Below are 14,684 nucleotides of genomic sequence, written 5' to 3'. Positions count from 1 at the left end.
ATTCAGATCCTTCGGGTCTGCAGACATACTTTAAGGGAATGTTTCACTGAAACCTCAGATTCACTTCAGCTTCTTTTTACTTGGAAAGCCTTGGTGTTGAGGAACTTCAGATCAGATTGGCAGAAAAAATACTCTTGCAATAGCCTCTTTTTTTTTTTTTTTTTTTTTTTTGTCTTGCAAAAGACTTAGCTACCTGTGTAAAACTTTCCTGGAAAGATCCAATGTGCACTTCGCAATAGAAAAGGCAGAGGTCTGGGGTCAGCAAGTCCTAGGGTTGAGCCCACAACTTCAGAGCTGAGTGACCCTGGAAAAGTGAATGTGGTGTCCTTAAGCCTCAGTTTCTTCATCTGTAAAATGAGAACACTGGAATCTTAGAAACAGATAAGATACACAAAACAACCCGCAGAAATACGCATTTCACAGATTCTTAGCGCATGCTGGCTTCTCCAGCTCTTCACTGCCCAGACGCCAGGGGAAGCCGAGCAGTGGGGCGTCGTGGGCGGCGAGGGAATGGGCTCCGTCCTCTTCCTGTCAGCTCTCTCCCTGGTGGCCTGTGCCTGAGTCACCTGTGTTCTCAGTGTACAGGTGTCCTGTCTTCGTTAGAGCAGGGACTCATCAGACGTCAGGTGCTTTGTAGGTTTTTATGGTTTGCTCCTGTCACGGTGTTTGTTTCATAGGATTTAGGCTGTGTCAAAACTTCTAAAGACATGTCCATGCAATATTTGAGGCAGAGATAAAGTTATTTTTATACTTTCTTTTTGCATTTAGTTCTTTGTACATATCAAAGATAGTAATTAAAATTATATTAAATTTATGCCTTTTTACTTATATATTGTTTCATCTTTATTGTGATACTTAAAAGAAAAAAATTTTATCCTCATGTGGAAATACTAAGGAACATCTCAGGAGGAGCTGAGCTATTTGACACAGATGCTTTTGGTGTTTATTTGCTTTAAGGATTGGAACTGAATCAAAAAAGATTTCTTGAGTTCTCGTCCATTGAATCAATGATTTTTTCGTGTGTCCCCAAAACATTTTATGTGAGACATGCATTTTAATTTCTTTTTTGGCATATATTCTTTAAACTTAATTTTAAAATTATATGCAATTAAATGGAATTTGAGGAGAAATAGAGGTATGAAAATTTCCTTGGATTATGTTTGATTACATCATTTAAAGATAACTAGACATTTTTGACATTTCAGAAGCGTGAATACCCATGTTCAGTCATGGTGAGAAAAGCCTTAGATGTTTCTAATATGCCGTATTCTTAACTATAATGCAGTTTTACCACCGTGCCTTACAAGCTGATTGTCATACTGCAGGGAGCAACTATCAAGAAATAAAACGATCTTTTGTCTCTTCTGCATAGAAGAATAATTATCTGGAAAATGTCACATGACTTTCGCATTTTCTTTTCTCAGATTCATAATGACCATTTACTAGCTAGTGAAAAACAGCATATAATCCAGTGGGAGGAGTTCATGAAAGGCCAGCATAGCAAACAGGCCGCAGTGGACGAAGAGCACAGGAGAGCCGTGGGGAGGCTCAGAGAGCAGTACGCCGAGATGGAGAAGGACCTGGCCAAATTTTCAACCTTCTGAGGACTTGAGCCACAGCGATGCCCATCTAATGAGAAAGCATTGACTTCTTCCCCCGCCCCACCGCCCCCCACCAGACAAAAAAAAAAAAAAAAAACTGCTCCCACCGAACCATTTAGCCTCTGCTTCAAGCTTAGCAGTATGTTCAGTGGCACTCATCTATCAGAAGAAAGAAACTTCTGCCGGAGTCGTAAACAGACATTTTGCCGAAGAGTGCCCCGTCTGTTCAGTTTAAGTACCTCTGTGTGGCCATTTGAATGGGGAGGAGTGGGAGGAAATGGTTCATATGTGCTCTTGGTTAATAGGGATTGGTCTTCGTTTGCATTGATTGCAGAGAACTGTAAGTAGAGACTTCTTAGAAAAGTCCCTTAGCTCATTCTTACACAGGGTTAGTGTTAGTTTATTATTGTGGCTTAGAAGGCAGATAGGATGGCTGCCTGTCACAGCCTCCTTGGCTGTTGGATGAATGTATACGGTGTTACTCCGGGAGTACTGGAGACAGAAGCGACTGACCTGGGAGCAGAGGTCACATTTAAGAGAGAGGAAAGTCAAAACCTAGCTCCGCTGTGTAGAGAGGGCCACGCTGGTCTTTAGCCGGCCCACTGGGAGAAGTCACAGATTATGCATTGCAGCATGAGGCCGTGTTTCACTGGGTGACAAGACACACGTGTTCCATTTGTGGCCTCCCAGCACTTAATATTTCAGCCTTTGAAACGTGCTTACAAGGAAAACCTTACCAAAAATATAGTTGACTTTTAGTCCTTCCAGGAACCTTAATCTTCTTGCCCATAGTATTTACCTCATTTTTGTGTCTGTTTTGCTGTGGGTAAGCTTTGTAAGATAAATAATGTCTATACTTGTTTCAGCTGTTCAGTGAGTAATCAGCAAAATCTGCCAAGGAGTCCCTCTGGAACCATGTAAAGACTCTGGCTCTGAATAAACCAGAAGTATTTGCCCACATGGCAAATGATCCATGGTAAATGTAAGTCCTTTTTAGTGTTTAATGTCTGTTCTCATAAGCAGGGGTATTATGACGAAACATGTTACCAATTCTGTCATCACTGTGATCTCTAAAAATCTACATTTAGCAATCTAATTGAGGAACGAAGTTGATTTTTTTTATTTGCCATATACCAGGCAAAATTAAATGCAATAATTTCAAGAGATTTATGGCGCATGGCTTTAAGGTGTGGATCGATCTTTCAGGTATTTTTTATTGCTCTTCAGTAGGGAAAAGCACAAGAAGGAGAATGCCCAGCCCCATTATCTCAGTGGGTGCGGAGAGCGACGATTTATGGCTCACTGTCAAAGCTTCATTCTTGGCTGCATGTTGAAAATGTGATTAAAGTTAATAGAGGAGATGAAATAAGTATTTGAGATTTCTTTCAATAACACTGAACTTCTGCCAACTCTCTCTGTCCGCTACTGTAGGCTTGACAGGTTCATCAATCATCCTCTGGTACCTGGACTAAAAAGGGCACGTGCTGACACTCAGGCATGTTGGAATTTTAATTCTCTTCCAGTGGATGGGGAAGAAAAAAACCTTCCAAAAATGTCCCACACATGAAAGGGGAGGGGAGCCTAAAATGAAAATTCCCTTTGTACTTACTGTAGGCAGCCTGAGGAGTGCTAGTAATTGCCGGCACACCCCTGAACAGCTGCTGTAACCAAGAAGGCAGGGCTGTGTGCGAGCAGGGATGCGCTCCTAACTGCGGTTACTCCGCTTGCGTGTGCAGAGGTTTCTGATTGTGTTTGCTCATCTCATATGAATAATAAATACTTTACCATATGAGTGTGTGTGTATTATATAAGGATCTAAGGGACTTCTTAGACCATAATGATTTAATAGGCTTTTTGAGCTTTAAACATTGATACTAAATTCTTTCTTTTAACTTTATTTGCTGTTCAATATAGTTTCTAAAAGAGTTGGTTGATTTGTTTTCCCTCAAATATTTTTAGTAGTGAACACTTTCATCTATATTTCCCAGTTTCTAAATCACTTTTGATACATATTTTATTTATATATAAAAATCAACTTTGGTAATTACATAACATACAACATTTCTGCTGTTACGCTGTTGAGCAGAAATAATATGAATTTTATATAGCTCACGGGATTATTTTAGAATGATCAAATATTTTGTTTTGTCATTTTTAAAGTGCTATGGAAATATTTATTTTTAAGTTCTAAGTATTTTTTCATTTTTCATCATGATTTCTTTTTTGACTTATGTATGTGGGGTTTTTTAATTTCCTAACATAGATTTTTAAGTTCCATTCTTATGATTTCTGCTTTATTGGATTGTGGTCAGAGAATAGATTCACCTAAGACTGAGATGTTAAAAGGTTGAGATTTGCCATGTGACCTACAATATGATCAGTTTTTGTAAATGTGTTAGTGCTTGAAAGGATGCATATTTTCCAATTGTTGGGTGTTTACTAGACCAAACTTGTTAATTATATTGGTCAAATTGTCTCTGTTTTACCGTTGTTATTTTCTTCTACTTGATCTTTCAGATTCTGAGATGTGAAATTTCCTACTCTAGTGGATTTTCTAATTTCTGTCTGTAATTCTGTCAATTTTTGCTTTTTTATATTTTGGAGCTTTGTTATTAGGAACATACAAGTTTAGAATTGTTTATTTTCCAAGTTTAGAATTGACTCATTTATAGTCATGGCCTTTATTTCTAATCATTGTATGTTGCTTTAAAATCTATATTTTTAGAAGAAATATTTATATAGGCCACACCAGCTGGTTAGCATTTGTATGGTATATATTTCTTTATTCTTCTGTTGGTTTCTTATTATCTGTGAGCTAATTTGGTTGTTTCTATTACTTCTGTTGGATTCTTTCTACTCTCTGTAAGCTAATGAAAGCAAAGAAGAGTATGGTCGTCTTTGTTTTAAACCTGTGTAACCCTTATCTGAATACTTCATTTTGTATTTCTTTCTTTTTTTCTTTTTAGAACATTACTGTAGTTTGTGGAAATGTCCCAGGTCCCTATTATGAATATGTAGATAAGGAGTACTAGGTCTGTGATATTAAATCCAAAGCCACAAAAATCGGGAGGAGTCACAAATGCCTCCAGTATGTATTGTGAGTTCTCTTGTTGCTTCTGTCACACACAGGATTTCTATCTGAACACTTCTGTTTAACATCCATGTGTTTCAGCATAGTGGGTTCTGGTTGCCATTGCAAATTAAAAGTTAGAGGGTTTTATTGTTTTAGAATTTAGCATAATGGCTGCCTTTCCTGAAATTCTACCCCAGGGGCTCTTTTTTGCCATTTGGGGCTGAAAGTCATTATCTCAGGATGAAGAATACCAGAAAATTATTTTAAACATTAATTCAGTCAAAATATTTGAAGCTACCATTAGGGAAAATGTATTTTCTAGTAGCTTGCTCTTAATCCTTCACAAAGGTTTTATAATTACTTCATTAATTTTCAATTCCAATAAAATGTGAATATGAATATTTTATTGGCTCAGTGCAACTCAAGGTCGTACAACGAATGGAGGAAGGGAATCAGTCATCTTACATACTCTCTTCTCATGACTGCTGAACCACTGCTTGCTTGTGACTTTCCAGGCAACATTAGCAAAGCAGTATGTTCTCTGGTATTTTCATACTTAGGTTCCATAAGCAAGAGAAAAGAAACAGATTTTCAAATGTGATGCACCCCACAGAGCAATAAATTAGTAAGTCTACAACATTTGAGCCTCATAAAAGTCAAGATTCAAATGATCTCTGTAGTAATAAAATGGATTTATGGTAAGTAAACACAATACTTGCGCTTGCGTAACACAGCTTATAGTTTACGTGTACTTTTAAGTGCCTTAGATGTAATTTAATCTTACTTCATTCTTATAACCAAGATGTACTCACTTTGTTCTTTTAGAGAAAGAGCAAAATGGTAAAAATACAGCGAATACAGTGTTTTGCGCCCATAACATCGAGCCGGCAGCAGCACAACAGATAAACACTACTTTTATGGTTTAAAAAAAAAAGATTCCTTCAGTGATATCATGAAAATCCATAGTACAGACGTATCTCAAAGTTTTTCCTTACAATTACATCTTTTCTTTTTTTTTTTTTAAATAGCACTTCGTGTACCTCAAACCTTAAGTCAACATAGGTTTTGCCTACTATGAAACTTCTGTAAGCCAAGATGGTGTAAAGCAAAGAAGCCTTGGATGTGACCGTAGGGCACATCTTGCTAACTGAGGCACAAAATAAGTCGATATAAAGGACAGATGCTCACAGACACAGTTTAAAGCTATGGCAGCTCAGTGCTGAGGTGCTGAGTCTAGTTCCTGAGGAAGGAGGTTGGTGGTGTCACTCCTGTCACTGGGGGAACATGCTGCCTCTGTAGCAGCTGGCTGCAACACGCACACTGGACGCCATCTTTGTTTTTTGCCTTTTTTTCATGGAAGTGAAAATCCTCTGGATTTCTTTCAGTTAGCAAAAACAGGTGCTAATGCAGATATTTCATAAAAGTAAAGCAGCGTAAAGTGAACTTTCATAAAGCAGGGAATACCTGAATGTGACATTTCAGTCTTCTAAATTGTTCTGGATTATTTTTAAAAGAACCATTTCACGATTTACCGGATGGTCAGGCTGCACCACAGGATAGAACGTAACATGAATGCGACTTCAGGGGAGAGACCCATGCATGGTTCCAGGTCGCTGAGAACAGTCAGCACAGTCACCAGGTTCGGGTGGGCTAGCATTTGCTTTAAGCAAGAGGGGAGAGTGCACAGGATGCAGCCCCTGCGGTGTGACCAGTCCCCACGGCCAGCAAATCCACTCCACAGCCAGCACAGGCAATCCTAGATGTTTTAAAAATCGAAGCGAATGAGGAATATGTGGTTCCAACCATTCCTTTGGAGTAATTGTTTTCCCCCCTTAAATTTAAGAAAATCAAGTCTGGTTGAGACCAAGCAGACATGGAAAAGTTAGTCTCCATAGAAATATTATCACCATGAGTGAAAAAAAAAATTGACTATAAGAGAAGTCAGTGCCATTGGCAGATAGAGGCAGTTTTACTACTTATATGATATTATTTATAAAAAACCCCTGAAGACTCCACCAAAAAACTTTAGAACTAAATAAAATCAGTAAAGTTGCTGGATACAAAATCAGTATACAGAAATCTGTTGTGTTCCTATACATTAACAGTCAACTATCAGAAAGATTAAGAAGAGAATCCCATTTACAACTGCATCAAAAAGAATAAAATATCTAGGAATAAAAGTAAAGAAGTGAAAGATTTGTACAGTGAAAACTACAAGATATTGGTGAAAGAAATCAAAGAAGAAAGAAATGGGAGATACTTCATTCTCGTGGGTTGGAAGAATTAATATTATTAAAATGTCCATATTACCCAAAGCAATCTATACATTCAGTGCAATCCCAATCAAAATTTTAATGACATTTTTCACAGAAATAAAATGAACTGTCCTAAAATTTGGAACCACTAAAGTGTCCAAATAGACAAAGGAATCTTCAAGAAGAAAAACAAGGCTGGAGGCACATCCTGATTTCAAACTATATTACCAAGCTACAGTAATCAAAACAGTATGGTATTAGCATAAAAACAGACCAGTGGAGCAGAGAGCCCAGAAGTAAAGTGACATGCGTATGGCCAGTTTAGACAAAGGAGTCAAGAATATAAAATGGGGAAAGTCTGTTTAATAAATTGTGTCAGGAAAATTGGGTGGCCACATGCAGAGACTGAAACTGGGCTCTCATCTGACACCATATACAAAAACCAACTCAAAGGATTTAAGCCTTGAATTAAGGCCTAAAACCATAAAACTAGAAGAAAACATAGTGGGTAAGCTCCTTAACATCTATCTTTGTGATGATTTTTTGGATATGAAACTAAAAGCAAAGGCAACAAAAGCAAAAATGAACAAGTGGGACTACAGCAAATAAGTGTCTGCACAGCAAAGGAAACATCAACAAAATGAAAAGGCAACCTGCAGAGTGAAAGAAATTATTTGCAAATTATATACGTGATAATGGGTTAATAGCCAAAAAATATAAAGAACTTGTATAACTGAATAGACATTTTTCCAAAGAAGACATGCAAATGAACAACAGGTACATGAAAACGCGCCCAACACCACCAGCCATCAGGAAAATGCAAATCAAAACCACAATGAAATACCACTTTACACTTTTTAGAATGGCTGTCAGCACAAAAGATAGGTAACAAACAGCTGTTGGTGAGGATGCAGGAAAAACTGAACCTCATGCACTGTTGGTAGGATTGCAAATTGGTGCAGCCACTATGGAAAACAGTATGGAGATTCCTCAAAAAATTAAAAGTAGAGCTAACTATACTATCCAGCAATTCCACTTCTGGATATATATCCCAAGAAACACAATTACTCTCTGAAAGAAATAGTCTGCACCTCCATGTTCATAGCAGCATTTTTTACAATAGCCAAGACATGGAAACAACCTAAGTGTCCCTTGATGGATGACTGGTGAAAGAAAATGTGTGTATATACATATACATGTACAATGGAATATTATTCAGCCATGAAAAAGAAGGATATCCTAACACTTGTGACAGTGTGAATGGACCTTGAGGGCATTATGCTAAGTGAAATAAGTCAGAGAAAGACAAATGCTAAGTGATCTCACTTATACGTAGAACCTAGAATACACACACAAACACACACACACACACACACACAAAACCTGATAGAAACAAAGAAGAAATTGGTGGTTGCCAGAGGCAGGAGTGGTGGGGGTGGGTGATGGGTGAAGGAGGTCAAAAGGTACAAACTTTCAGTTACAAGATTAATGAGTTCTGGGGATGTAATGACTATAATGTAGTGTCATGTCATGACTAGTTAACAATATTGTATATTTGAAAGGTGCTACGAGGGTAGTTCTCATAAGAAAATTGTTACTATATAATATGATGTGATAGATATTAACTAGTAGTAATCATTTTCTGATATAGACATACAGCAAATCGTCACTGTACACCTTAAACTCAAACGTTATAGGTCAGTTATATCTCAATAAGACTGGAAGGGGAAAAAAATTATATGGGTTAGCTAGATTGTGTTAAAAAGTTTCTCTACCATACATCAAATTCCTGACTTTTATGAAATTGTCCATATTGCTAAAATTACAATTCTTCAAAGAAATAATTTTGTAAATACTTTTAAAGTTTACTATAATGCATTCTCTTAAAATAGAATCTGTAGAGAGTTTGAATAGAAGATGCAGGTTAAATCTTTGATTTCATGTCCTCTGAATCACTTCAGCAGCTGTGTTGGAAATGTATCATTTTTAGGAAAATAGTTCATAAAATTACAGTGAAATCAGCCTTATACACCAGAACCCCTTTGTGGTCAGTGTTGTATTGAATAAATTTGTTTTGAAATTAATTATGCCTCAAATAAATAATGAAAACGGAAAACAGTATTTCATTTTGCTAAGAAAAGCGTTGACGCCAAAGAATCTGTTTTTCACTTGGGATCTAAAATTTATAGCTGAAAACCAGCAGGTGTCACTGTGATAACAGAGTTCTTTCTTTTCCTCTAAGCAGTTTTATGTAGATGGGTGCATACCATCTATGAACAAAGATGTGTAAGAGATAATGGATTTAAGTTATATCCTAAACAAAAACACCAAAATGTATATAGTGTCCCTGGAGGGTTAGGAATACTTTTGAGAATTGTATTGTTTCCTGATTTTCTTCATATTTCAAACATACAGATTCTTTAATTATGTAACTGGTATGAGAGTTTTATTAGCAGTGAAAGCACAGGAAACCCCTGTGGTGATGCTTCAGACTTTATATTGATGTGTAGAACAGCACACAGTTCATTAGGTTATGACTCATGTAATCAAAATCACTCAAGAAACAGCATTCCCCATAATGTTTTTAAATGGATTTGGAAAAATTCTTGGTGGCTTTTTTTTCCAAATTAGAGTTACAACTTCCAAATTAACTTTTAGAGACAAAAATATGGTAACTGGTGGGAAATAATAATAAGAATTAAAGACCTTTGTCAGGGTATTTTTTTCCCACCTGGTATGAAAGCCGAAGTAGAATTGGATAAGCGTTTATTCCTTGAAGCATTGTGGTGGGTCTGGGCTTTTATTCCAAGAAAAATACGGTCCTTAATAGCACTGTGTCTTCATGGAATTTATAATTGAGTTGTGCATGTGACAATGAAATAGAAAAACCAGGACCATAATGTTACACAGTATCATGTCAAAGACCATGTGTACCAAGCAATCAGCTTATGGTTAAAATAAGGGAGTTCCCAGTAGGAACTATCTTTGTAAGTTATCTTCAGAGGATCAGTAGTAAAGATAAAACTTAGTTCAGTAGGATTTAGAGAGTGAACAGAATGGCAAAATACCTGGTTCAGTTTATTTTAGTTCAAAAGATATTTAAGGAGCATGTGTGGTCCAGCCACTTTGTTTTCCGAGATAAATAGTAAGGATAAAAACAGTAAAACGAGCTTGATTTCTGCCCTTTACATAGGTGTAAATGCTGTCAAATTCAAATGATAATCAACAGACTTCTTTTGAGGTTGAAAACAGAGGTAGCTAAGGCTGGAAACTGGAAAGTGCACTGGTTCCAGAGTCAAGAGACCTAGGTTTTAGTCATGCTTCCATCACTAAGTTGCACAGGGACTTAAACACGTCACCAGACAGTTTTCACATCATTTCCAACTTTATTCATTTGTGCTTATCCTGTAGGTAATGAGACCGTTAGTGTAAGTGGCACAGTGGAAGTGTTACTGAAAGGTTACTCTGGACTCAGACGTGTGACTGTCAGAAGGAAAATTACTACCCTGCACGTGGAGTTTTGAGAATGTAGCTGAAAATAGCAGTTCCTAGTCTAGACAGGGCAGGGAGAGAATGAATCTTGCTTTGGAATTTAAGGTGGTGGAAATTTTTAACATCCGTATATAGATACACATACACACTGTTTATATTTCCGATGACAATAAAATTTAGATAACCAGCCCTGTTGCTTTTTTACATATAGTCATATGATTGTTGGCCCAAGTGACTGAATGTTTTTTTTTTCTTTTGAGAACACCATCAGTATTAGTTAGGAAGATCAAAAAGATTTTAAGATATCAAAAAGCTATCTTTGTCTTTCAGATAAATATTTGTCTTCTATGTAATTAGGGAGAAAATACTGTGGGGTTTTATTAAGCACCTACGCCTAGTCAAGGATTTCCCATTTCCTTTCCCAGAAGACTAAATTGTTCAAGGACAAAGAATGTCTTTTATGCTGTTTTATAGCTCATGCTTAGGACACGTGCTGTGTGATTAAAAAAAAGGAAAGTTCCCTCCATATTATAAGGCTTGTCATGAGTTTAAGGAAGATTTGAATTACCCATGCTATTTACGTTTGTGTTTTACCGTAGTTCACTATGAGGCTAAAGGTTAGGTAAATGCATTCTGTTATTGTTAACCTACACCTTCAGGTTTCTAGTCTGTCATCACCCAACTTATAATATTTGCTATTTCTCTCAGGAAAGCTTTTAAGATAAACTACATACTATGAAAGTAGAAACTTGAAGTTTCATCTCTTTGGAAAAAAAAAGCAGTGACTCCTGATGAACAAATTTTTTTTTTCCCTAAAAATTCAGGTCATCTGTTTGGAACTTGGAATGAATCTTCAGATAGAAACAATGATGGGCACAGTGATCGGGCTCTTCCAGCCCACAGACTGTGGTCTCTTAAGACATTATGGTCCCGGCAGCAGGACCAGTAGCATGTAATGACATCAGCTAGTCATCAGCCGCTCTTTTGAATGATTCTTTTTTGCTGTTGTTGTTTTCTGAGAAATGTATCCAGAGTTTCAACTTGTGGGGCCTGGAACGTGGCCCTGGAGATAGCGTTGCCTCCCACTAGTCCCTGGATTTCTTTACACCTGATTTTTCAAAGTGTAATGTGACAGAACTGGAGTATTTCTTAGTAGTTCAATTCTACATTTGGTAATGGATTTTACAAAATCATTTGAAGAGAACACAGCCGTAAACCTTTGAATGACAATGCTAGTCACAGATGTTCCACAGAAACATTTCCTCTGCTGAAGGACCTCATTCAGGACTACAGCATTCTGCCCCAGGGAAAAATGAGATCTCTCTACAGCAATTATTGGGAACTAAAGTTGAATTATAATAGAACTATGATGTTTCTATCAAAAATATTTAGACTCTTAACTAGAACATTTTCAGTGTTTATCATCTTATTAACAAACCATCCAAATAATAATCTCTATGAGGAGGAAATAAGATTGTTGTATCATCGCTGAATCAGACAAAAGTGTCCGAGAACCATGAGAGATGGGCTAGCTGAGGGCTCCCCTGGGAGTTCAGATTCCACCCCTGCCCTTTATTGATTAGGTGACAGATGGGCAAGTTACTCAGCCTCTCTGTGCCTCCTCATCTGTAAAATAGGGGTGTAATGAAAGTACCAAACCTACCTAAATTTGTTCTGAGGATTAAATCAGTTAACTTACATATTTTAAATGGAGCCTGACGGATAAGTGCTGTACTTAACGTTTGCTTTTTATAACGGTTCTATCATCTTCATCACCGTCGATTCTAGATGTCCAATTGGGAATTCACTCTTTGTAATCCACCCATAAAGAGGGTCTATAGGTCAGGATCATAAGTAGTTTAAGCTTCTTAAAGTGAAGTTCATAGCAGTTCCCTTTGGAGCACTTAGCTGGATTAAACTGCTTTCTATGATCCTAAAACACGTATTAAAGCCAAAGAAATACTAGTTTTGTAAATCCTTGGATGGCACACCCATCCAGCTGGTACCACAAATGATGTCACATTTCAGGAAGATTGGCTAATATATTCCATGGAATCAAAGGTACTTCTGGGGATGAAATGTGCTGCAATTCTAGTTCCCAGGCTGGTCTTTGATTCAGACTCAAATTAGAGAAAAATCTAGCCTTTCAAATAGGTCTCTGCTGAGCCCATTTTGGTAGCACTTAATTTACTGGACTTATTCGTGACCACATTTAGTAATATCGGTGAAATTTCTCATTTCCCAAAACAAGTTCTGCTTACACCCTTTCAAAAGAATGTGATTGGTATGTGGGTAGGTTGTCTGGGGCCAGCCTCTTATCTAGAGACCAGATGCAAAAAGTCTGAGTTCAGCGAAGTGACTTAGGCTGCAGGCTTTGGTTTTGTTTGGTTTAATAAGCATGTACGACTCTTACTAAAACACGGTGCTACCCCCGTCCAGGAACAATGCCGCACACATCATTTCCTGAAATAATGGGGCTGGAAGGCAATTATCTACTCACCAAACAGGCTGAAACAACAGTTCCTGATATTCTTCTGGAATACTTTAACTTCCCAAGGAATCCGGAAAAAATAATTCCATGAGACGGTGTTGTGAATGAAGGCATGACATTCCAGTTTCCTTCACTGGCATCCAGTGACCAGCAGAAATGAGTTACTGCCCACTTGGTGTTAGTGAGAGGGGCTCTGCTGGGTGAGTTGTTTATTTGGCTTTGGGAGCCTCCCTGTGCTTGTGGGATGATGGCCTTGGGTTCGTCTTTGTCTTTCTGGGAACCATCCCAGAGATCACCTGCAGCTTCTGGAATGAGACTCAGTTATGACATTGTTTCCCTAACGAGACATTGAGACTCCGTTTCAGACTGTTCAGATAAGAAATGTGTATTTCTAGAATGAATGTAACGTGCATTGCAGTGGTGTGAGAGCTTTTTGAACCTGTGAATTTATCTTGAATATGGGTTGTGAATATTCACGAGAGCCGTCTTCTCTGATCCTTAATCATTTGGGCATCACCAGCATGGCCTAATGAGGTTTATGGCAAAAAAGTGGCAATTAAGATTAACATTTAGACACCACCTTCTGGAATTCTCATCTGAAGGGAAACTGCAGTAAATTATTTCACCAGGGATGCGCACACAGGTTTTCTTCTTCGTGTACTGAGACAAAATCAGGCATCATCGTTTGGCTGTTGAGCCTACGTGAGGCCAATTATAAATCTGTCCGGAAACTTCCAGGGGATCGCCTGTTTTAAATTCCATCTGAATATTGGACTCCGTGTAGATATAGCCTCCCTAGTAAATAAAACCTATAATATACCGTGTGCAGATGGCACAGGGGGTGACAGCAGAATGAGGGGACTGGAGACACTGTAACGTTACTCAGGGAGGTTGTGTAAGCCGTCTCCGGAAGCTTTTCCCAGAAAGGTCGACTGCGGTCCGGCTCGCCTGGGTTTCATAAACCTTCTCCTTATCTGGAAGGGTAGGTAGGTATTGATTTAGTGTCTTTTTCACTCAGAGACATCAAATCAAATTGTTTGACATTTTTCTTTAACGAAATACATAACTTCTAAAAATGTCGTGTGAAATTGTCATTTCAGATTGTTTATTTCTGATACAATCCTTCAGAAACAGTGGAAATATCTAAATTGAGACTTTCTCCCTTTAAGATGTCCCTCTGTTCAGCTGGGCCCTTACTTGGCCGAGCAGCATGGTTGGCAGCCTCCTCCCGGCTCCACGTGGCCACGTGTCCGTGTGAGAGGAATCCTTGCCACTCAGCATCATCTCCTTTTGACTCCCACCAGCTCTGTTGATGCCCAGAGACTCAAACTGAGAAACTGTAGATGGAAATGGGTCCATTTGTTTCATTAAAAAGTATTAGGTGACACTAAGGACGCCTGGGGAAGAGTCTGCGCCAGCGCGGACTTGGCGGTGGGTGGAAAGCACGAGTGGTTGTGGGGTTGTGTCCACGGGGGCTTGGAGGGTGGGAGGGGGCCGGGCAGGGTCCTGGCACGTGGCTCCTCCCGTGGCGCCCGCTGCGGCCACACTTCGGTGGTCCTCGGCCTAGCTTAGGAACGCAGGGAGGACAGATGTGTCTGGGGCCTGAAGTCAGTTGCTCCTGTTGCTCTGGCTCCAGTTTGTATCCGTGGAATCATTTTTGGCTCTTATCTTGGCTCACTCCCCGGACTGGCTCCAGACAATAGTCAGCCAGCTCTATGAAGCCCAGTTACCATAACAGCCGCTCTCACGACCGCACAGGGACATCACCAGCT

At 38.6% G+C, this 14,684-nt stretch overlaps 1 protein-coding gene across 6 annotated transcripts in view; it reads left to right on the top strand.

The window, feature by feature from the left end:
* The window catches only part of BLOC1S5 (biogenesis of lysosomal organelles complex 1 subunit 5), a 65,672-nt gene that overhangs the window by 28,324 nt on the left and 22,664 nt on the right, over positions 1–14,684 (top strand). Inside the window, exons 5-7 of one of the 6 annotated variants that reach the window (XR_012500943.1) lie at positions 1,425–2,583; positions 3,033–3,100; positions 3,220–5,078. The exons of 1 other annotated variant lie outside the window; for it this stretch is intronic. Coding sequence is in view for 2 of the 5 variants with exons in the window: in XM_010945737.3 (XP_010944039.1) it covers positions 1,425–1,604 (180 nt within the window). In the remaining 3 variants the exon portion in view is untranslated. Of the gene's footprint in view, positions 1–1,424; positions 5,079–14,684 lie in introns of those variants that run through there. 4 more of the 6 variants (XR_834618.3, XR_012500941.1, XM_010945737.3 and 1 more) reach the window with 4 other exon arrangements.

Source organism: Camelus bactrianus, chromosome 20 (genome assembly GCF_048773025.1).
Source record: "Camelus bactrianus isolate YW-2024 breed Bactrian camel chromosome 20, ASM4877302v1, whole genome shotgun sequence".
NCBI lineage: Eukaryota > Metazoa > Chordata > Mammalia > Artiodactyla > Camelidae > Camelus > Camelus bactrianus.
The sequence above is the reverse complement of the archived record's forward strand: the minus strand, read 5'-3'. Positions and strand labels throughout refer to the sequence as shown.